Below are 24,599 nucleotides of genomic sequence, written 5' to 3' on the forward strand. Positions count from 1 at the left end.
TGTCAGATCCCTTAATCGGGCAGGTAGGTTAGAAAATTTAAAAAGGGAAATGGATAGGTTAAAGTTAGATATAGTGGGAATTAGTGAAGTTCGGTGGCAGGAGGAACAAGACTTCTGGTCAGGTGACTACAGGGTTATAAACACAAAATCAAATAGGGGTAATGCAGGAGTAGGTTTAATAATGAATAGGAAAATAGGAATGCGGGTAAGCTACTACAAACAACATAGTGAACGCATTATTGTAGCCAAGATAGATACGAAGACCACACCTACTACAGTAGTACAAGTTTATATGCCAACTAGCTCTGCAGATGACGAGGAAATTGAAAAAATGTATGATCAAATAAAAGAAATTATTCAGATAGCGAAGGGTGACGAAAATTTAATAGTCATGGGTGACTGGAATTCGGTAGTAGGAAAAGGGAGAGAAGGAAACGTAGTAGGTGAATATGGACTGGGGCAAAGAAATGAAAGAGGAAGCCGCCTGGTAGAATTTTGCACAGAGCACAACTTAATCATAGGTAACACTTGGTTCAAGAATCATAAAAGAAGGCTGTATACATGGAAGAAGCCTGGAGATACTGACAGGTTTCAGATAGATTATATAATGGTACGACTGAGATTTAGGAACCAGGTTTTAAATTGTAAGACATTTCCAGGGGCAGATGTGGAGTCTGACCACAATCTATTAGTTACGACCTGTAGATTAAAACTGAAGAAACTGCAAGAAGGTGGGAATTTAAGGAGATGGGATCTGGATAAACTAAAAGAACCAGAGGTTGGACGGAGTTTCAAGGAGAGCATAAGGGAGCAATTGACAGGAATGGGGGAAAGAAATACGACAGAAAAAGAATGGGTAGCTTTGAGGAATGAAGTAGTGAAGACAGCAGAGGATCTAGTAGGTAAAAAGACGAGGGCTAGTAGAAATCCTTGGGTAACAGAAGAAATATTGAATTTAATTGATGAAAGGAGAAAATATAAAAATGCAGTAAATGAAGCAGGCAAAAAGGAATACAAACGTCTCAACAATGACACCGACAGGAAGTGCGAAATGGGTAAGCAGGAATGGCTAGAGGACAAATGTAAGGATGTAGAGGCTTTTCTCACTAGGGGTAAGATAGATACTGCCTACAGGAAAATTAAAGAGACCTTTGGAGAAAAGAGGACCACTTGTATGAATATTAAGAGCTCAGATGGAAACCCAGTTCTAACCAAAGAAGGGAAAGCAGAAAGGTGGAAGGAGTATATAGACGGTCTATACAAGGGCGATGTACTTGAGGACAATATCATGGAAATGGAAGAGGATGTAGATGAAGACGAAATGGGAGATACTATACTGCTTGAAGAGTTTGACAGAGCACTGAAAGACCTGAGTCGAAACAAGGCCACCGGAGTCGACAACGTTCCAACGGAAATACTGACGGCCTTGGGAGCGCCAGTCCTGACAAAACTGTACCATCTGGTGAGCAAGATGTATGAGACAGGCGAAATACCCTCAGACTTCAAGAAGAATATAATAATTCCAATCCCAAAGAAAGCAGGTGTTGACAGATGTGAAAATTATCGAACTATCATATTAATAAGTCACAGCTGCAAAATACTAACGCGAGTTCTTTACAGACGAATGGAAAAACTAGTAGAAGCCGACCTCGGGGAAGATCAGTTTGGATTCCGTAGAAATGTTGGAACACGTGAGGCAATACTGACCCCCCTACGACTTATCTTAGAAGCTAGATTAAGGAAGGGCAAACCTACGTTTCTAGCATTTGTAGACTTAGAGAAAGCTTTTGACAATGTTGACTGGAATATTCTCTTTCAAATTCTGAAGGTGGCAGGGGTAAAATACAGGGAGCAAAAGGCTATTTACAATTTGTACAGAAACCAGATGGCAGTTATAGGAGTCGAGGGACATGAAAGGGAAGCAGTGGTGGGGAAGGGAGTGAGGCAGGGCTGTAGTCTATCCCCGATGTTATTCAATCTGTATATTGAGCAAGCAGTGAAGGAAACAAAAGAAAAATTCGGAGTAGGTATTAAAGTCCATGGAGAAGAAATAAAAACTTTGAGGTTCGCCGATGACATCGTAATTCTGTCAGAGACAGCAAAGGACTTGGAAGAGCAGTTGAACGGAATTAATAGTGTCTTGAAAGGAGGATATAAGATGACCATCAACAAAAGCAAAACGAGGATAATGGAATGTAGACGAATTAAGTCGGGTGATGTTGAGGGAATTAGATTAGGAAATGAGACACTTAAAGTAGTAAAGCAGTTTTGCTATTTGGGGAGCAAAATAACTGATGATGGTCGAAGTAGAGAGGATATAAAATGTAGACTGGCAATGGCAAGAAAAGCGTTTCTGAAGAAGAGAAGTTTGTTAACATCGAGTATAGATGTAAGTGTCAGGAAGTCATTTCTGAAAGTATTTGTATGGAGTGTACCCATGTATGGAAGTGAATCATGGACGATAAATAGTTTGGACAAGAAGAGAATAGAAGCTTTCGAAATGTGGTGCTACAGAAGAATGCTGAAGATTAGATGGGTAGATCACATAACTAATGAGGAAGTATTGAATCGGATTGGGGAGAAGAGAAGTTTGTGGCACAACTTGATTAGAAGAAGGGATCGGTTGGTAGGACATGTTCTGAGGCATCAAGGGGTCACCAATTTATAATTGGAGGGCAGCGTGGAGGGTAAAAATCGTAGAGGGAGACCAAGAGATGGATACACTAAGCAGATTCAGAAGGATGTAGGTTGCAGCAGGTACTGGGAGATGAAGAAGCTTGCACAGGATAGAGTAGCATGGAGAGCTGCATCAAACCAGTTTCAGGACTGAAGACCACAACAACAACAACACTCTAATGAAGATTTTGACATATATAGGCTACAACTTTATCTTATACAGTGTAATTTAAAATTTCCCTTACAAACGTGTAGCACTTGTAGAGGGAACTGAGTAGACAATATTTTGAATTCGAACCCATGTCCGTGAACGTATCGTTTCCCTGCTATAGCCGTTTGAAAACATGTTTGCCTGTTAGGTGTACAACATAGTAGCTTTGGTCCGAGGTGCTTATGTCGGATCGGCTGATGTCATTTGACGTCTGTCCTACTCCATGACCTGGTTCGAGCCTCATTCACGTGTCCCTGAATGATAAAGCAACATGGCTGAGTACACTGACACGATCCTTCCGAATGGCCAGACTCACGCTGGTGGAAGAGCTGCTGTCGCCTGTATCAAGATCGTTCTCCACAACGTCGGACTCCATCGCAAACCCTTTTCGCCACAATTACACAACGGCTTCGAGAAAGGGTACCTTCACCGTCAGCAGGCGTGACTGCGTGCTCCAAGGAGACGCCACATACCTGTATATCACCGAAAACTTGCACCGGAAACGGAAAGTGTTATTGACGTGCGCTTTTCACAGAATGGCAGTCAGAGGCTCGTATTCCTAGCCAATAAGCAGATCGTAATGATACTTATAAGGTCTGTTTTTTGTGCAGGCATGTACTTTTCTAAACGGAACGAAGGCTAATGACATTGACAGACTAAAAGGAGGATAAATTTAAAAATGGTTCAAATGGCTCTGAGCACTATGGGACTTAACATCTCAGGTCATCAGTCGCCTAGAGCTTAGAACTACTTAAACCTAACTAACCTAAAGACATCACACACATCCATGTCCGAGGCAAGATTCGAACCTGCGACCATAGTGGTCGCGTGGTTCCAGACTGGAGCGCCTAGAACCGCTGGCCACCAGCGGCCGGCTAGGATAAGTTTAAATTTCAGTTGTGTTTATAGCACAGTCTAGTGAGAGTCGTTTGTGAGATATCGTACATTTCATAGTTTCCATACAAGCGCATATTTGTGCCATTCAGCCTGCATAGTTTCTAGGTACGATATTGTTATGTTCGCTTACGTGTGCTTGTGTGTTCCTTGAGTGCATTGCAACTTGGTAGTCAGTGCGTGGCTGCTCAAGCAGCAGCTAGTGAGTGGAAGATGTGATTTACCAACGTAGACAAAGTACTGATAGTGTACGGAGGGCGTAAGAAGAATGCAGTTCGTTTTTGTACGGTGTGTGACGCAAGGTATCCCAATAGACGTCAATCATATCGAAAATTATTTATCATCGTCTTTAAGCAGTTACGTGAAAGTGGTTGTGTGACACCTAGACACCGTAACAGAAGGAAACAAGTGACGGCAGAGGAGGGGAAATTAATGTTCTTATCTCCCGCGGAGTTGCACGACGAAGTGGCACGAGTCAAGCAACTGTTTTATCAATTCTCCTACATACATTCCATCCCTATCACATTTTTTCCATGAAGAGCTGTATAGAAACGTTTATGAGAATTGTGTTAACTTCTGTACATGGGTATTAAGACAGCATACTCTGGAAATTTCGTGTATCTTATTTAGTAATGAAGCCACATTTACATCATAGCCAGATAAACCGCGGAAATTGCGCTACTGGTCTGTTGACAATCCCCGTTGAACATCAGCGTCTGTGCTGTGTAAACGTGTGGTGCGTGATAGTGAACCTTCAGCTCAGAGGTTCGTTTTTCGTTGACGGAACACTGAATGAGCCAACTCCCTTCCCGCAGTGGTAACAGCGGTCCCCGTCAGATCCCCGGAGTTAAGCGCTGTCGGGCTACGCTAGCACTTGGATGGGTGACCATCTGGTCTGCCGAGCGCTGTTGGCAAGCGCGGTGCACTTAGCCCTTGTGAGGCGAACTGAGGAGCTACTTGATTGAGAAGTTGCGGCTCCGGTCTCGGAAACTGACATACGGACGGGAGAGCGGTGTGCTGACCACATGCCCCTCTATATCCGAATCCAGTGACGCCTGTGGTCTGAGGATGACACGGCGGCCAGTCGGTACCTCTGGGCCTGTGCGGGAGGACTTTTAATACTGAATGCGCACTAGTATCGCAACCTCCTAATAGACCATCAAGGCTAGGAGGAGCCTGTGGTACCAACATGATGGCTGTCCAACCCGTGCTGCACGAAGTACTACAGGATGTCTTCACGAATTGTTTCCAAATCGTTTAACTGGAAGTAGAGGACCTGTACCTTGACCGCCTGTTCCCCGGATTTGACGCCTGTAGACTTTCGTCCGTGGGGAAAGCTGAAAGACGGTATCTACAAGGGCATACTAACTGCACCCGATATGCAGCGACGTAATACTGTAGCCTGCTCGGACATTTCCTCTAAATTTGCTAGCACGTGTGCAGCAGTCGGACCGTACCAGATTGAAATCGTGAATTGTCGCTGCTAGTGGTCATGTTGAATGGAACCGCTGTTTGTCGAATCCATGTAACTAATGTTCAAAAAATGTTCAAATGTGTGTGAAATCTTATGGGACTAAACTGCTAAGGTTCAAAATGGTTCAAATGGCTCTGAGCACTATGGGACTTAACATCTGTGGTCATTAGTCCCCTAGAACTTAGATCTACTTAAACCTAACTAACCTAAGGACATCACACACATCCATGACCGAGGCTACAGTCGAACCTGCGACCGTAGCAGTCGTGCGGTTCCGAACTGAGCGCCTAGAACCGCGAGACCACCGCGGACGGCCAAACTGGTAAGGTCATCAGTCCCTAAGCTTACGCACTACTTAACCTAAATTATCCAAAGGACAAACACACACGCCCATGCCCGTGGGAGGACTCGAACCTCCGCCGGGATCAGCCGCACAGTCCATGACTGCAGCGCCCCAGACCGCTCGGCTAATCCCGCGCGGCCCACGTAACTAATATATGCCTTGCGTTGTTCTGTAGTGTGTGCTGTCTCAGGTATTGTACAAGTGTCAGTATGGCAACTTTTGAAACCAGGGCGTCTCGTTAACTATTAGTACTCTAATCCTGCAACAAACTCCACTGACATTTTAATTTACCCTATTTTTACTTTGTTGTATCAATAGGCACTGTTCCTTGAAAAAAAGTGTATTTTTCCCAAAAATACACTTTAGAAGTGCTATTATTAGAATCTGTTTATTGGCTAATAATACGAGCTCCTGACTACCAATGCATTCTGCGGAAACCGCCCATCAATAGCACTTTCGATTTCCGTAATATTTGCGGTGCAAGTTTTAGATGACTAATAGTGAAACGTTGTTAGCAAACAGGAAAGCTGTGTTTGTGGCTTATTGGCTTATTATTAGAATAATGCCAAAGAATCTCAGTGTGCAACAACAGTGAACAAGACTCAAGGTGAGAGAGGGAGAGGGGCGATGAACAGAGGGTGAGAGGAAATGGAGGTAGGGAACGGAAAGGGGGTGATGGGGAGACAGAGGGCGAGAGATGGATAGAGGTGGAAGGAGAAGATGGGGGAGGAAGTGACGACTCCGGCCGGAGTGGCCGAGCGGTTCTAGGCGCTACAGTCTGGAACCGCGGGTTCGAATCCTGCCTCGGGCACGGATGTGTGTGATGTCCTTAGGTTAGTCAGGTTTAAGTAGTTCTAAGTTCTAGGGGACTGATGACCTGAGAAGTTAAGTCCCATAGTGCTCAGAGCCATTTGAACCATTTTTTGAGGAGGTGACGGGCACAGAGAGGGGAAGCGAGAGTGGAAGCGAGAGGGGGCGGGAGGAGATGCAGAGAGAGTGGGAAGAGAATATGGACAGAGAATGAAGGAAGAAAGTAGTAGATTTAGGGATATTTTATAAGTTTGAATCTGAAGTTTGACAGGGGATTGTACGACATTTACTGCCGCACCTCGCAGCTTCTCAAATAAGACGTTATTCAGCAGCAAGTATTTAATACATCTTACCTTCCAATGTCTAGGTGACACACCGTAATCTGATCTTGAAAATGATTAATAATTAGCGACAGAAGGACCAGAAAGAAAAATCAGAGCATGGCATTCCATAGTTACTTCACAAAACACAATGCACATTTATTCGTAATGGTTCAAATGGCTCTGAGCACTATGGGACTTAACAGATGTGGTCATTAGTCCCCTAGAACTTAGAACTACTTAAACCTAACTAACCTAAGGACATCACACACATCCATGCCCGAGGCAGGATTCGAACCTGCGACCGTAGCAGTCGCACGGTTCCGGACTGAGCGCCTAGAACCGCGAGACCACCGCGGCCGGCGCACATTTATTCCATGAATTTAATTTTCAGAGAGAGAACAGCTCAGAGAGTTATCTAAAACATTTACTTGAAGGATCCATTAACTGAATCACAAACAGTTAGATTAATTTAAAAATGTAAACAATGGATCAGTCTGGCAAGGTCCATACTTCAGGTGAAATAGTCCTCTCTCCGCTTTGACTTCTCGATGGTCAACAAGACAGTTTTCACCAATTTTTTTACACACGTTCTGTATTTTTATGGACTTATATTCAAGTGACTAAAATGTATGAACATTATGAAGTATTTATGATGTCTCCTGTACAGTGTGTGACTCTTAATGCTGTTTTACCGCCCGGAAACCGTGCACACAGTAAAACGTTTTCAACCAACCCTGAAACGTTTATCTTCCATGCTAGAAAGTTGCTTCAACTAGAAATTTTTTTATTAATCCTGCATAACGTATTACCGACTGTGTCTTGGACAAATCAGTATTACACAATTTACATATTACGACTGCGTAATAACGTATAAAGAAAATGTGTCCCTGCCCCCTTGTGAAAAACTCCTAACATTCTTTTAAATTATTCACATTTTTATAAGACTGAAGATATTACTTTCAAACATGTATACATAGAAATATTACGAGGTCTTCTACTAGCCGCGAGCTATAGTTTGCGAACTTGATTGTAGCACATTCTAGTAGCAAAATAGTTGACTAACAGCTTTCATAAGCGTCTGGTAAATATCGTGAGTGCAAAGTTCTTCCTGGGCTACCTCTTCCTCAAATGCTTAAGAATTCGTCTGCCATAATCCTCTCACAATCACACTAGAATACAAAATGTTTTTCCGACGGATTCCTTCGTGCCGAAAAGTAACTATTCCAAATTTTTTATGTGAAAGCTCTTAAACATTTCCGAATTGTAGAGTGTAACATGGAGGTGTGTAACGTTATTATGTCGTTGCGAATTCGAAGAGTTCGTCCACACGTGGAACAACCTCTCCTTCAGCATGACTATGCTGGACCACACACGAAGGCTGTGACATTCGCAACAATCCAGCGCCTTGGGTTCCCTGCCATCAATCACCCTCCATACAGTCCCGACTTGGTCCCCACCTGTCGTCTGTTTCCAAAATATGAACAGCGTTTTAGGGGAATCTACTTTGACAGTGATGGAGCGGTAGAGGCAGAGGTGAGATTGTGGCTTCGTCGAGAAAGTCAAACATTCTACAGTGATGGTATCAACAGACTAGTCTCTCATTGGGTGAAATGTTTTCGTCGGCAGGGTGAGGAATAAGTCTGTAGAGGTGAGGAATGAAGATATAAAATGTCGGTATTGCTTGCTTTATGTAAAAAATCTTTAAGAGCTTTCACATGAAGAATACAGAGGCATTACTTTTCAGCATGCACTCACACACGTTAAAAAAGATAAAAAGTCATACCACGAAGTATTATCGGAATGGGACGGAAATTGGTAGATGTGACGTACACGCACACAGATAGAAATGATTAAAATATCAAAAAAATTGGATGATTTATTCAAGAGGAAAAGCTTCACAGATTGAGCAAGTCAATAACACATTCGGTCACCTCTGGCCCTTATGCAACAGTTATTCTACTTGGCACTGATTGACAGAGTTTTTGGATGTCCTCTTAAGAAATATTGTGCCAAGTCATGTCCAAATGGCGCGTTAGATCGTCAGAAAATCGAGCTGGTTAGAAGGCCCTGCCCATAATTCTCCGAACGTTCTCAATTGCGGAGCGATCCGGCGACCTTGTTGGCCAAGGTGTGGTTTGGAAAGCACGAAGATTAGCAGTAGAAATTCTCGCCCTGCGCGGGGGGGATTATCTTGCCGAAATAGAAGCCTAGGATGGCTCGCCACGAAGGGCAACAATACGGGACATGGAGTATCGACGACGTACGGCTGTGCTGTAAGGATGGCGCGGTTGACAACCAAAGGAAAGAAAATGGCACACAAGACCATAACTCCTGGTTGTCAGGCTGCATTGCGGCGTCTCCAGACACGTCTTTACATTGGAGCACGATGGACAGGGCCCTCCATCCATCTTGTTATTTTGAACCTCTAACGCGCCTGTTGGGCAGAATTGGCACGATATCCGTCCGGAGGACATCCAATCTGTCCGTCAGTGCCATGACGAATAACTGCTTCCACAAGGGTCAGAGGTGGATCAACGCTTTATTGACTTGTCCAATTTGTGTTGCTCTTTGTCTTCAATAAATCATCCAATTTTACTCAAGTTTTAGTTATTTGTAAGAGCGTATTTACGCGTTTCAACTGTGATGCATCGAAATAAATTAGCGGGTGACATTACAAAGAGGGCAGAGCTTGCTATTTGAAGACCGCATAGGATTCTATTTTCTGCTCTCGTGAAACAGCGCAGGGATGAAATTAGTACCGTTTCTTCGTTTGCCCGTTTCTTCGTTGTCTTAGTGTGTATTAAGTGCGGTCTGTTTCCTGCATTGCCTTTTATACGGTTCGCGCCTATGTAACGCGACCAAGGCACTTTATGCAGGGTGAACAAGAATCCACCTACAAACTATAGGAAGTAGTTCAGGGATAATTTCCGGGTATTCTTCTACAAGAACTCCATGACCACTAGATACCACGGCCCCCTCATACCAAAATACTGAGAAAATATCCCTGAACAACTTCAGAAATTTTGGCGTCAGAGTGCCAGCCGGTATATATATATATATATATATATATATATATACTCCTGGAAATGGAAAAAAGAACACATTGACACCGGTGTGTCAGACCCACCATACTTGCTCAGGACACTGCGAGAGGGCTGTACAACCAATGATCACACGCACGGCACAGCGGACACACCAGGAACCGCGGTGTTGGCCGTCGAATGGCGCTAGCTGCGCAGCATTTGTGCACCGCCGCCGTCAGTGTGAGCCAGTTTGCCGTGGCATACGGAGCTCCATCGCAGTCTTTAACACTGGTAGCATGACGCGACAGAATGGACGTGAACCGTATGTGCAGCTGACGGACTTTGAGCGAGGGCGTATAGTGGGCATGCGGGAGGCCGGGTGGACGTACCGCCGAATTGATCAACACGTGGGGCGTGAGGTCTCCACAGTACATCGATGTTGTCGCCAGTGGTCGGCGGAAGGTGCACGTGCCCGTCGACTTGTGACCGGACCGCAGCGACGCACGGATGCACGCCAAGACCGTAGGATCCTACGCAGTGCCGTAGGCGACCGCACCGCCACTTCCCAGCAAATTAGGGACACTGTTGCTCCTGGGGTATCGGCGAGGACCATTCGCAACCGTCTCCATAAAGCTGGGCTACGGTCCCGCACACCGTTAGGCCGTCTTCCGCTCACGCCCCAACATCGTGCAGCCCGCCTCCAGTGGTGTCGCGACAGGCGTGAATGGAGGGACGAATGGAGACGTGTCATCTTCAGCGATGAGAGTCGCTTCTGTCTTGGTGCCAATGATGGTCGTATGCGTGTTTGGCGCCGTGCAGGTGAGCGCCACAATCAGGACTGCATACGACCGAGGCACACAGGGCCAACACCCGGCATCATGGTGTGGGGAGCGATCTCCTACACTGGCCGTACACCTCTGGTGATCGTCGAGGGGACACTGAATAGTGCACGGTACATCCAAACCGTCATCGAACCCATCGTTCTACCATTCCTAGACAGGCAAGGGAACTTGCTGTTCCAAGAGGACAATGCACGTCCGCATGTATCCTGTGCCACCCAACGTACTCTACAAGGTGTAAGTCAACTATCCTGGCCAGCAAGATCTCCGGATCTGTCCCCCATTGAGCATGTTTGGGACTGGATGAAGCGTCGTCTCACGCGGTTTGCACGTCCAGCACGAACGCTGGTCCAACTGAGGCGCCAGGTGGAAACGGTATGGCAAGCCGTTGCACAGGACTACATCCAGCATCTCTACGATCGTCTCCATGGGAGAATAGCAGCCTGCATTGCTGCGAAAGCTGGATATACACTGTACTAGTGCCGACATTGTGCATGCTCTGTTGCCTGTGTCTATGTGCCTGTGGTTCTGTCAGTGTGATCATGTGATGTATCTGACCCCAGGAATGTGTCAATAAAGTTTCCCCTTCCTGGGACAATGAATTCACGGTGTTCTTATTTCAATTTCCAGGAGTGTATTATGGTACAATTATAGAGATGAGGTTACTGAGTACTTGTAATACTCTTTGGGTTACGGATTCAATGTGCTTTCTGAAGTTCTACCTTTCATCGATGATAACTCCCAAGTAGCGTGCCTCACGTCGCCTAAGAACTGGCGAGCCCCCAGTTCTCACTGTAGGATTTCTTACTAGCTGTCCTTTCAGCAAAAGATAGGTTGATTTAGTTGGTGAAATAGACATTTTCGTATTTCGGCACCACAGTTGCAAGGCTATCACCTCTAGCAACTCTTCACTCTGTTGCAAGTTGTCCAGAAGTGGCTCCATGTGGATGTCCCAGAATAGGGGACCTAAAACAGAACCCTGGGGACATCCCTTTGTTAAGGTTTTTCCAACTTTACCGTTAGGGGATGATAGCCAGACCTCCCAACCCTCACAGTAGCTCCTCAGGCAACCATATAGCGGCCCTGGACACTCTTTCTCCCGCAAGCAGGAGAAGAGCGAAGGCCACCACAGGTTGTCAAAGGCGCCACTGATGTCGACCGTGATGCCAACAACGTACTTGTGCAGGGTAGAGCTACAGGCCTCAGCCGCCAGGGCGATTGCATCAGTTGCCGATCGCCCCCGCCTGAAGCTGAACTGCCTCCTCCTCATCCCGCACAGCACTAGGTGTGCAGTCAGTCTGTCAGCTAGCAATTTCTCAACTAGTTTTCCAAAAATGTCTAATAGGCAAATAGGTCTATAGGACTTAGCTTCAACTGGGTCTTTATCAGGGCCATTCTTAATAATTACTACATTATCTTCTTTCCAGATTTTAGAGAATTTTTCTCGTCTAAGGCATTAATTAAATAGGTGGGTAAGTGAAGCTACCAGCTGGGGTGCTAAGAATCCGGTTATATTGCAATTCGTGACTTGTATGACTGGGGGAGGTGGGCTATATGTCGAATCATCGGCGGTTTTCACGTTTTGACCTGGCCGCATTCCCGCGGTTTCTTCAACGAGTACTTCTGCTCCCAGTGTCTTGTACAGTGTTTGTGACAGGAGTTTATATTGGCATAATGCAACAGAGTGGCCATGGCCTGTTTCTAGGCTAAAGCGCTTTAGCGACTGTGCTTGTGATCATTTATTAGTTTTCAGTCTATTCAGAAATATGTACTGCATTTTATGTACTGCCACTGAAGCGAGTGATAATAGTTAGTCAAGCAGAAGACCAATTACATGTGCGAGTAATAGCATTGGCTCCAGGACTGAGTCTTGTAGGTGGCTACTAAAGATTCCGCTTATCCCGGGCCTGCAGATTGTTTGGTCGCCGCCACGGTGCGTCATGGGCACCGGCGCCAGCCGAGGCGAGGGTGGCGGCGGCGGCGTGTCCAGCGGCGGCGATCTGCGCCTGCCTGGAGTCCAGCTGCGCTTTTCCAGACCACAGCTGCGCGCCGCCGGGTGCCTACTGGAGGACATGCGTCGCCAGGACCCCGCGCACGGTGAGTGGCCAGCGCTGTTCAGCTGCAGCCCCGGCAGGTGGGGAACTCGTAGCAGCAGATGCCGGTCGCCAGGTATGGTCCTCACCGCGAGAGGTGAGCAGTCCGTCAGCAGGGTCCCACAGGTAGGCTGAGGAGAGGCGGCGATCTGCCTAAAGTTTCTTTGGCAACTGTTAGAGCCCACCACCCAATAACGTAAATACACTGGCGGAAAAAATCGCAACAACAAAAAATAATTAGTGTAGAGTTATGAAATTTCTGGAAAGCATTTGTCTAGCTGAAATATAAGATTAATATTGAAAGACCACAGGTTCATGTAAGCGCGAGATGGCCCACCCGGTTACCCGTGCGGTCTAACTCACGGCTTTTCGGATTGGGAAGGAGCGCCTGGCCCCTTGCACGAATCCGCCCGGCGGATTTGTGTCGAGGTCCCGTGAGTCGGCCAGTCTGTGGATTATTTTTAGGCGGTTTTCCATCTTCCTCAGAAAATGCGGGCTGGTTCCCCTTATTCCACCTCAGCTACACTATGTCGGCGAGTGCTGCGTAAACAAGTTCTCCACGCACGCGTACACCATAATTACTCTACCACGCAAACATAGGGATTACACTCGTCTGGTGTGAGACGTTGCCTGGAGGGGTGGAGGTGGGGTTGGGTGGGGAGATCCACCAGGGGTCGAACCGCACAATAACCCTGAAAGAGTGGTTCGGTGTGGGGCGGCGGAGGGATGGAGTGGACTGTGGTAGTCGTCGTGGGGTTGTGGAACACAGCGGGTGTGGCGGGGACCGAGCCCCTCCGTCGTTTCTAGGCCCCCAGTTAACATACAATACAATACAAGCGCGAGATGAGCCGCTGTAAAAGTAAAGTCACCAGACAGGCGTATAAATTTGCAGTAAGGGGGTGTGGGATAACCATGGTGGTGCTCATTATACACTATAGAAAACATAAGTAAATCTACGAAATAAACAATAGTGAAACGTTGTTAGCAAACAAGAAAGTCGTATTTATGGCTTCTTGGTTTATAATCAGAATCCGAATTTGCAATAACAATACACAAGGCTCAAGTACAGACAGAAGGAGGAAGAGAAGATGGACAGAGGGATGGGAGGAAATGGACACAGAAAACGAGAATGAGAAGATGGACAGAGAGAGGTGGCAGGTGGAGATGGAGAGGCAGAGGGAGGGAGAAGATGGGCAGATAAGGGGGAGGAGCTGTTGGGCTGTGAGAGGGGCAGAGAGAGGGGGCAGGAGGAGATGGAGAGAGAATCTGGAAGGAGAGGAACTGATGGAGTGAGATGGTTCAAATGGTTCAAATGGCTCTCAGCACTATGGGACTTAACATCTATGGTCGTCAGTCCCCTAAAACTTAGAACTACTTAAACCTAACTAACCTAAGGACAACACACAACACCCAGCCATCACGAGGCAGAGAAAATCCCTGACCCCGCCGGGAATCGAACCCGGGAACCCGGGCGCGGGAAGCGAGAACGCTACTGCACGACCAGGAGATGCGGGCGATGGACTGAAAGAGTGAGAGAGAGAGGAGGCAGGAGAATATGGAGAGGGAGTTGTGAGAGGAAGTTGGACAGAGAGAGAGACGGGTAGGTTGTAATGGACAGAGAGAGGTTGAGATGAAGGGGGCAGGAGGAGATAGAGGAGAGACAGAAAAGGTGCGCAGAGAAAGGGGAAGGAGTTCATGGACAGAGAGAGGAGGCAGGAGTATAAGCAGAGAGAGAGAGAGGGAGATATATATATATATATATATATATATATATATATATATATATGGAGGGGGGGGTGAGAAGAAGATAGTGAGAGGGGGAGTAGATAATGGCCTGAGAGAGGGTAAGGAGGAGGAAATATACAGATGAAGTAGTAGATGAAGAAGTACGGTGTGATGGACAGAGACTGGGGCGAGAAGGAAATCAGGACGTACAACCAGTTCCCATATACACTCCTGGAAATTGAAATAAGAACACCGTGAATTCATTGTCCCAGGAGGGGCAAACTTTATTAACACATTCCTAGGGTCAGATACATCACATGATCACACTGACAGAACCACAGGCACATAGACACAGGCAACAGAGCATGCACAATGTCGGCAATAGTACAGTGTATATCCACCTTTCGCAGCAATGCAGGCTGCTATTCTCCCATGGAGACGATCGTAGAGATGCTGGATGTAGTCCTGTGGAACGGCTTGCATGCCATTTCCACATGGCGCCTCAGTTGGACTAGCGTTCGTGCTGGACGTGCAGACCGCGTGAGACGACGCTTCATCCAGTCCCATACATGCTCAATGGGAGACAGATCCGGAGATCTTGCTGGCCAGGGTAGTTGACGTACACCTTCTAGAGCACGTTGGGTGGCACGGTATACATGCGGATGTGCATTGTCCTGTTGGAACAGCAAGTTCCCTTGCCGGTCTAGGAATGGTAGAACGATGGGTTCGATGACGGTTTGGATGTACTGTGCACTATTCAGTGTCCCCTCGACGATCACCAGAGGTGTACGGCCAGTGTAGGAGATCGCTCCCCACACCATGATGCCGGGTGTTGGCCCTGTGTGCCTCGGTCGTATGCAGTCCTGATTGTGGCGCTCACCTGCACGGCGCCAAACACGCATACGACCATCATTGGCACCAAGGCAGAAGCGACTCTCATCGCTGAAGGTGACACGTCTCCATTCGTCCCTCCATTCACGCCTGTCGCGACACCACTGGAGGCGGGCTGCACGATGTTGGGGCGTGAGCGGAAGACGGCCTAACGGTGTACGGGACGGTAGCCCAGCTTCATGGAGACGGTTGCGAATGGTCCTCGCCGATACCCCAGGAGCAACAGTGTCCCAAATTTGCTGGGAAGTGGCGGTGTGGTCCCCTACGGCACTGCGTAGGATCCTACGGTCTTGGCGTGCATCCGTGCGTCTCTGCGGTCCGGTCCCAGGTCGACGGGCACGTGCACCTTCCGCCGACCACAGGCGACAACATCGATGTACTGTGGAGACCTCACGCCCCACGTGTTGAGCAATTCGGCGGTACGTTCACCCGGCCTCCCGCATGCCCACTATACGTCCTCGCTCAAAGTCCGTCAACTGCACATACGGTTCACGTCCACGCTGTCGCGGCATGCTACCAGTGTTAAAGACTGCGATGTAGCTCCGTATGCCACGGCAAACTGGCTGACACTGACGGCGGCGGTGCACAAATGCTGCGCAGCTAGCGCCATTCGACGGCCAACACAACGGTTCCTGGTGTGTCCGCTGTAACGTGCGTGTGATCATTGCTTGTACAGCCCTCTCGCAGTGTCCGGAGGAAGTATGGTGGGTCTGACACACCGGTGTCAATGTGTTCTTTTTTTCATTTCCAGGAGTGTATATTACAATCGTGTGCTCTCTCTTTTCTTTCTTTTTTTTTATTGAAGCAGACTGAGCAACAGCAGAGCGTTTCTGTGTACAGATAGCATCACGTAAAAAATATTCAGTTGCCGTTTGATCATACACTGCACTCGTCAAAAGCAAAAATGTAAGTCGTAGTCGATTTTTAGTAAGTAAATAAAGGTGCAGGCTTGTGGGAGGAACTACTGTAGAGATTTGTCCTGGAATTCCGGGCACAACATAAAACTTGTACTGTTATCGTCAACTGTAGGCTTAAACTTGTGTGCTTTAAAATTTTTGAGAGCCGTAGGCTAGCCTCGTTTAAAATAAACGCTCTCTATTTTGGAATTTTCGGACGCTTACAAAACTATATTTTCGTAAATTACAGATACGAGTGTTTTGGATACGTAACTTATTTCGTAGTATATCAAGATTGGTGGCTCACATTTACTACCAAGGAATACATCACCCCTGAATTTCATTGTATATTAGATCAAATAAACGTAAGTCTTTAAGAATTTTCAAAAGCTACATTGCCTGGGCATAATCTTCGTGTAATCTGTAGTATATCGGCGTTTGTGGTCTACATTTATCGTTAATTTACTCTGTTTTCAAGTTTGCTGACAAATATAATTAAACTCAAAAAGTTTTACGAAACTGGTAATAAATTTTTACCGCCGTTTTTTGTGTTGCATTAATAGAAATATCGTTTTGCATATTTCCTTCAATTCATGTAGGGAATTAGCAGCTTTTTAGCTCAACAAATTAAAAGCTAGTCAGTGCGCTTGATTTAAAATTATTTGTTCAGTGTCGTCTAATAGATTGCACCAGCCAAAACGCAGCCCACTGTGAATGCTTCGTCTGCGGATCATGGTCCAGCGCCTGGCGTTGCTGCCTCTGGGTCACGGGGTCCCAGGTTCGATTTCCGGCCGGGTAGGGCATTTTCTCCGTCTGGGGACTGGGTGTTTGTTGTCATCATTTCATAATCATTCGGTAATTGTGGTGAGACGGGACAGTAAAGAGATTGGGAATTGGTACAGGAGCTGATAACCACGCAGTTGAACACTCCACAATCCAAATATCATCTGCATCATCATTTGTGAATGTTGTTACCGAAGGCGGAATGAGTTCGTTGACGTTCGTAAGCAGTTGAGAAACGCCCTGGTTACTGTAAAAAGACCGGCAGCTGTTGAAAATTGGCATTTTGGAAGAGCTCCTGAGAGTCGAGTACCTGTGATACCAGTATCAGAAATCCCTCAAGTACTATCCTCTCTTGTGGATCCTGTCTCCTCTGCAGAAGTACAGCATCTTTCTTTACTTGTCTACTTCGCTACTTTAGCATGCCGATGGTAGATTTAGGCGTCCTGTAGAGGTTGTATGGGGATCAGGGAGGATTCATGGTGTTACATCGATCCCACTAACAAACAAGTTGAAGTGCTGCCTTTTACTGACACTGAAACACAGCTCGTGGGACCTACTTCACCAGTTTTGGAGAAACCTGTTTTGTCCAGTGTCAAGAGGTGTGCAGACGCAAAAGGGCAGGGGTCTTCTAGTCGTCACTGGTTCAAAAGTATGGCGAATGATGGTCCCGTTAGGGAAAAGGCAACAAGGGGCAGGAAAGCAGGTGCACTCAGTGTGTATGCCTGGGGGCTTAACCCAACACGTTGAAAAGGCTATTTTAGCAGCCATTGTGGGAACAGGGTGCAACTACAGGTCATGGCGTACGTTAGAACAAATGATGCCTGTTGTCTGGGCTCTGACGCTATACTTGGATCATTCCAGAAACTGACAGAGAAGGTTCAAAATGCTAACCTTGGGAATGGTGTTGCAACGAACCTCACAATTTGCACCATCGTCCCCAGAGCTGACCATGCGGCTTTGGTTCTCAGTCGAGTGGAAGGACTGAACGAGAGACTTTAAGGGTTCTGTGACAAGCTAGGCTGCGACTTCCTGGATTTGAGGCCCAGGGTTGAGAACTGTAGGGTGTCCTAAATGGGGAAGAGAGCACTGCACATCAGATGCTGCTACACAGGTAGCGGTGTGTGTGTGTGTGTGTGGGGGGGGGGTTCTCACAAGGTTTTTCTTTCTTGCATTAGGTGACTCTCCATCCAATAAAGATAAAGACAGATCTACGAAACCCAGAAGTACTAGTGTAATATCTGATGAGTCAGCACAGCATGGAATTCAACGTTTACACAACGTCACAAGCTCAGCACAATGTGCTGTGGGGTGGTAGGACAGGACCAAGTGACACATCAGGCAATCACCATCGACAGTTGCACTGAACATTTATTTGCCACATTTAAACAAGACAAATAACAAATAAAAGCATCAACATATTTTTAAAATTACTATTTAGGCGAGAGCAAGTTGCTTCAAAATTTAAACATTCATAAATCACGGCACATATGGCCTATTACACATTTAGTGAAATTATTTACTCAAAAACTATGATCAACCTGAGGAACAATTTACTAAAATTTAACGATGGAATGTAGTCTTTCGTTACTGCAGTGACTGGTATTACCAAAGTTAATTCAGAGTACAGGCAACAACAAACAGATACCATGGCACACAACCACGTTACTTAAATGGCAGGCAACCTGCAATGTAGGATATAAAATGTAAAATTTCATGTGACGAAGCAACCTCGTGGGATTCAACAAACTACACCCAGAAGCGGACGCCAGTCCACTCAGCTGTTTCCACTACAGGCTCGGCATGGACTCCCAAAGGGGAGCAGCAACGGTCACGAATAGGCACGAAAAATCCCAGAACTAGGGGGTATCTACAACAGACTGACATCTGCCTTAAGTAACTGTGGTGTGCGTACTGTAAGACCTTAGGTACACGCACCATCAGATTATTTGACTTGTCGCTCGAACGAAGTAGGCGATTGTCAGCAATATGTCTCGTGGTCTTATCGTGGCATGTTTATCTTCTGCCGTTAGGTCAGACGATAGAAATGCCACTTGCATGCTTAGAGTAGCAGATTGAAGGTGACCAACTTTAAACAGAACTTGATTAATTTTCACACACATATTAAAATAATAAAAAGCATAGACATTACATAACTTGATTCTGGATGCTGTTTACAACTGACAATCTGAAGTTACTTTGGTCTTGGTACGGTAATATTATTCTAACATATCTCTGATACGTGACAAAGTGTCTACTCACTTATCTTCATGGCTATGTACAGGAATATGGTAATCTTATTATGTGCAGACTGAAACTTGACTATAGACTGGTACAGACTAATGCAGACTAGTACAGACAGCTGCAGACTGGTACAGACTGGTGCAGACAAATGCGGACTGACTAATCGGAGGTCTGTACACTCGTTATAATACCTCGTGCATCCAGGTATCACTGCGCGAGTGTGATCCACGAGGAGAAAAGGTACTACATTAGCAGCAATCACATTGGCTGCGTTACATATTAATACGGGGATCGGCAGAAACAGCATTTTGGTCCATCTCTAAGGCAGCGCCATCTCGTAGTGCGAAGATGGAGGAGCGCTGCGCCTGCACTGTTGTGCTTAGCAGGGCGCGCTCTAGTGGGAAAGTATGCGCTGACTACGCGGAACTGTGTACACAACAGTAACTAGAAACAATAATTCATCACAGCACATCATCTGTAGAATCAATCAGCCTATTAATGAACATCAGCCAAGCTAGACAATCTATTATCTTATGTGTGTAAGGGCAATTATACATTAAGCTCCAAGTGAACTAGATACATGGCCAGCTGGCACGCACGGGCAAAGGGGGTAGAAAATACACAACAGCACAAGCAGGACGCACCCGATACCAAGATAAACAGCGGAAGTCCCGATAAAACGAAATCAAATGCTTTTAACTATTGTGCAGGCTAACGATATATCGAGACACCCACCCCCATTCTGCCGCAAAACACAAGAGGACTTACAGCAAATAGCAACATTTAAATTAACAGGCAATTAGGATAATTATCATATCCACATACTGTCATTGAAGGAATTCTTGTATTTTCATTAATAGAATCTGGTTCAAACCATTTAAACACGCAATAATAACTGGCCTCTCAGTAACTTGTAAGAATTTATGAAACTACTCATTTAGAATTGTGTCTCTCAGACACACTATCACTTCATATAGAAATGCAGTAGTAATGTTATTGCAATTCGCAGCAAATATATCCAGGAAAACTTTTATCCATGTATATCTACAGCAATTGGCCAGCTTAACTCTGTCGTGTGATATCAATACAATAACCAGGCGTCACTTACACAAGGACCAGCCAAACTGTTTTCAATGGCGGTTAACACTGACAGTATCAATCTACGAAGAGAATTTATCAGCACTCCAGGCCCCAGTAAATGTTAATCATCACATCACATACAGCTCTCACTAGAACCTTGACCCTCTTCTAACAGCCGTGTACCGCAAGTCTCTAGAGGAACGGAAGGTTCCAAATGATTGGTAAAGAGCACAGGTAGTCCCAGTCTTCAAGAAGGGTCGTCGAGCAGATGCGCGAAACTATAGACCTATATCTCTGACGTCGATCTGTTGTAGAATTTTAGAACATGTTTTTTGCTCGAGTATCACGTCGTTTTTGGAAACCCAGAATCTACTCTGTAGGAATCAACATGGATTCCGGAAACAGCGATCGTGTGAAACCCAACTCGCTTTATTTGTTCATGAGACCCAGAAAATTTTAGATACAGGCTCCCAGGTAGATGCTATTTTCCTTGACTTCCGGAAGGCATTCGATACAGTTCCGCACTGTCGCCTGATAAACAAAGTAAGAGCCTACGGAATATCAGAGTAACTGTGTGGCTGGATTGAAGAGTTTTTAGCAAACAGAACACAGCATGTTGTTATCAATGGAGAGACGTCTACAAGGTTAAAATAACCTCTGACGTGCAACAGGGGAGTGTTATGGGACCATTGCTTTTCACAATATACAGGGTGATTCAAAAAGAATACCACAACTTTAAAAATGTGTATTTAATGAAAGAAACATAAATTAACATTCTGTTATACATTATTACAAAGAGTATTTAAAAAGGTTTTTTTTTCACTCAAAAACAAGTTCAGAGATGTTCAATATGGCCCCCTCCAGACAATCGAGCAATATCAACCCGATACTCCAACTCGTTCCACACTCTCTGTAGCATATCAGGCGTAACAGTTTGGATAGCTGCTGTTATTTCTCGTTTCAAATCATCAATGGTGGCTGGGAGAGGTGGCTGAAACACCATATCCTTAACATACCCCCATAAGAAAAAATCGCAGGGGGTAAGATCAGGGCTTCTTGGAGGCCAGTGATGAAGTGCTCTGTCACGGGCTGCCTGGCGGACGATCCATCGCCTCGGGTAGTTGACGTTCAGGTAGTTACAGACAGATAAGTGCCAATGTGGTGGCGCTCCATCCTGCTGAAATATGAATTGTTGTGCTTTTTGTTCGAGCTGAGGGAACAGCCAATTCTCTAACATCTTCAGGTACTGTAGTCCAGTTACAGTAGCACCTTCGAAGAAGGCTGTCCAGAACTTTTTCCATTGCACAAACACCCATTCTCTGTAAACTGTTTATACCACCGTTTAATACACCACCTATCAGGAGGTTTAACACCATACTTCATTCGAAATGCACGCTGAACAACTGTGGTCGATTCACTTCTGTCGTACTCAATAACACAAAAAGCTTTCTGTTGAGCGGTCGCCATCTTAGCATCAACTGACGCTGACACCTAGTCAACAGCGCCTCAAGCGAACAAATGTACAACTAAATGAAACTTTATAGCTCCCTTAATTCGCCGACAGATAGTGCTTGGGTCTGCCTTTTGTTGTTGCAGAGTTTTAAATTCCTAAAGTTGTGGTATTCTTTTTGAATCACCCTGTATATAAATGACCTAGCAGATAGTGTCGGAAGTTCCATGCGGCTTTTCGCGGATGATGCTGTAGTATACAGAGAAGTTGCAGTATTAGAAAATTGTAGCGAAATGCAGGAAGATCTGCAGCGGATAGGCACTTGGTGCAGGGAGTGGCAACTGACCCTTAACATAGACAAATGTAATGTATTACGAATACATAGAAAGAAGGATCCTTTATTGCATGATTATATGATAGCGGAACAAACACTGGTAGCAGTTACTCTGTAAAATATTTGGGAGTATGCTTGCGGAACGATTTGAAGTGGAATGATCATATAAAATTAAAAATTGGTAAGGTGGGTACCAGGTTGAGATTGATTGGGAGAGTCCTTAGAAAATGTAGTCCATCAACAAAAGAGGTGGCTTACAAAACACTCGTTCGACCTATACTTGAGTGTTGCTCATCAGTGTGGGATCCGTACCAGATCTGGTTGACGGAGGAGATAGAGAAGATCCAAAGAAGAGCGGCGCGTTTCGTCACAGGGTTATTTGGTGAGCGTGATAGAGTTATGGAGATGTTTAGCAAACTCAAGTGGCAGACTCTGCAAGAGAGGCGCTCTGCATCGCGGTGTAGCTTGCTCGTCAGATTTCGAGAGGGTGTGATTCTGGATGAGGTATCGAATATATTGCTTCCCCCTACTTATACCTCCCGAGGAGATCACGAATGTAAAATTAGAGAGATTCGAGCACGCACGGAGGCTTTCAGGCAGTCGTTCTTCCCGCGAAACATACGCGACTGGAACAGAAAAGGGAGGTAATGACAGTGGCACGTAAAGTGCCCTCCGCCACACACTGTTGGGTGGCTTGCGGAGTATAAATGTAGATGTAGAAGCAATTTCAAATTAACACATTCGAGGACAGACTTATTAGGAGTAGCAACGGCCGGCCAATTAAATGAAGTCAACAGCACAGGACCCAGTAGTCGATTCCGGCCGCAATTTACAGCACAAGCAAGGTCCTTGCCCTCATGCTTCTTCGACGAAGTTAGCTGAGGCAGATTCCGGCGCCAGGAGACATGCAGGAAGCGAAATACACCAGCGTCTTCCCAGTAATGTGACTGCTTCCACGCCAGCGACATTTCCTACGGCGCCGTCACCAGGATAAACAGCCCCTTTTAGATGTGCTCTTCCTGCTGCCTCGAATGGCGCCTGTACTGTCCACCCGACTTCCCAAACGACGCTACTGCTAGGCGTCCCAAAGCAAAAATCCTCGCTACTTGCCAGAGCTTACCCTCGCACTCCGATCGGGCCTGTAGGTGGCACCACCGCGTGCTCTGCGCACACCGCCAGAAAGATGACCCATACCGGCGGCCGGAATACCGCTGATCGAGCCACACGGCTCAATATTGAACGAAATGCCTCCCACAGGTTAGAGCATTAAAGTCCTAATGATTAACTGCCGAAGAATTTGCAGCAAAGTGGCAGAGTTTGAAGCACTCCTGGAAATCAGAGAAGCTCACATAATACTAGGCACAGAAAGCTGGTTGAAACCTGAAATTGATAGCAGTGAAGTTTTTGGGGAAAATTCAAGTGCATATCGACAGGCAAATGAGAAATGGAAGTGGTGTATGTGTCTCAGTAGACAATAAACTCAAACCCACCGAGATACAAATTGAAGCTGCCTGTGAGACTGTTTGGGTAAGACATAGTATCGGTGATAGGTATAAAATGATAACTGAATACTTCTATCACCAGACTCATCTTGTGATGTAAACCAAAACTTTAAAGAAACCTTCAATTCTCTTGTACGTAAGTTCCCCAGTCGTACTGTAATAATTGGTGGAGACTTTAATCATCCCCAAACATCAACTGGCAAAAATTACTGTTTTGCTAGTGATAGGACTGATAAGATATCTTGTTAAATATTAACAAATACCTTCACTGAAAACTACCCGAACAGATCGTTTGGAACCCCATTAATTATGGAAATGTACTGGGTCTAATGCCGACAAAGAGACCTAACCTCTTTGAAGATGTCCACATCGAAACTGATATCAGTTACTATGACACAGTTGTGCCAACAATGATTACCAAAGTACAAAGGACAACTAAAACAAGCAGGAAGGTACATATGTTCAGCAAATTATGTTTAAAAATCAGTATGCCATATCTCAATGAGGAACTTAATTACTTTCAGCGCAGAGCAGGAACATGTAGAACTCTGGCTATAGTTTAAAAGAATAGTTTTCCATGAACTGGATGGACATGTACCCAGTAGAACACAGTTGCCCCCTTCAGTTGTGCTCAATCCACTAAAAGGCTTCCTACAGATATATAAACAAATGTAGTTGGCACCTTCAACATCATGAAACCATTTGTCATACTACAGTAGATCTACACAATATAGTTACATAATAAAAGGACAGAAATTTAGATATTGCTTTGCTCTATTATACACAGATATAGGATAGACGGAGTACAGGAAAATGGGGAGATAAGAGGAGGAGGGGGGAAAAGCACAGGTGAACTGCATCTACTAATGATTACTGTGATCAGTTTAGTAAAACTGTTATTTTAAAAACACAGACAAGAAGACAAATAATTGAAGTTATAAAACTTTAAAAAAGTAGAAAAAGAAACAAAAACTGTTGCTGTAAGTAACATAAAAAATAAAAACGTATGTA

General features: G+C 45.6%; 1 protein-coding gene across 1 annotated transcript in view; it reads left to right on the forward strand.

Moving 5' to 3' along the window:
- The window catches only part of LOC126355634 (uncharacterized), a 459,686-nt gene that overhangs the window by 97,932 nt on the left and 337,155 nt on the right, over nucleotides 1-24,599 (forward strand). The window contains exon 2 of the mRNA XM_050006000.1: nucleotides 12,507-12,690. Coding sequence (XP_049861957.1) covers nucleotides 12,534-12,690 — 157 coding nt within the window. The 5' untranslated portion in view covers nucleotides 12,507-12,533. The remainder of the gene's footprint in view (nucleotides 1-12,506; nucleotides 12,691-24,599) is intronic.

The sequence above is a fragment of the Schistocerca gregaria genome, chromosome 3 (genome assembly GCF_023897955.1).
Source record: "Schistocerca gregaria isolate iqSchGreg1 chromosome 3, iqSchGreg1.2, whole genome shotgun sequence".
Classification (NCBI taxonomy): Eukaryota; Metazoa; Arthropoda; class Insecta; order Orthoptera; family Acrididae; genus Schistocerca; species Schistocerca gregaria.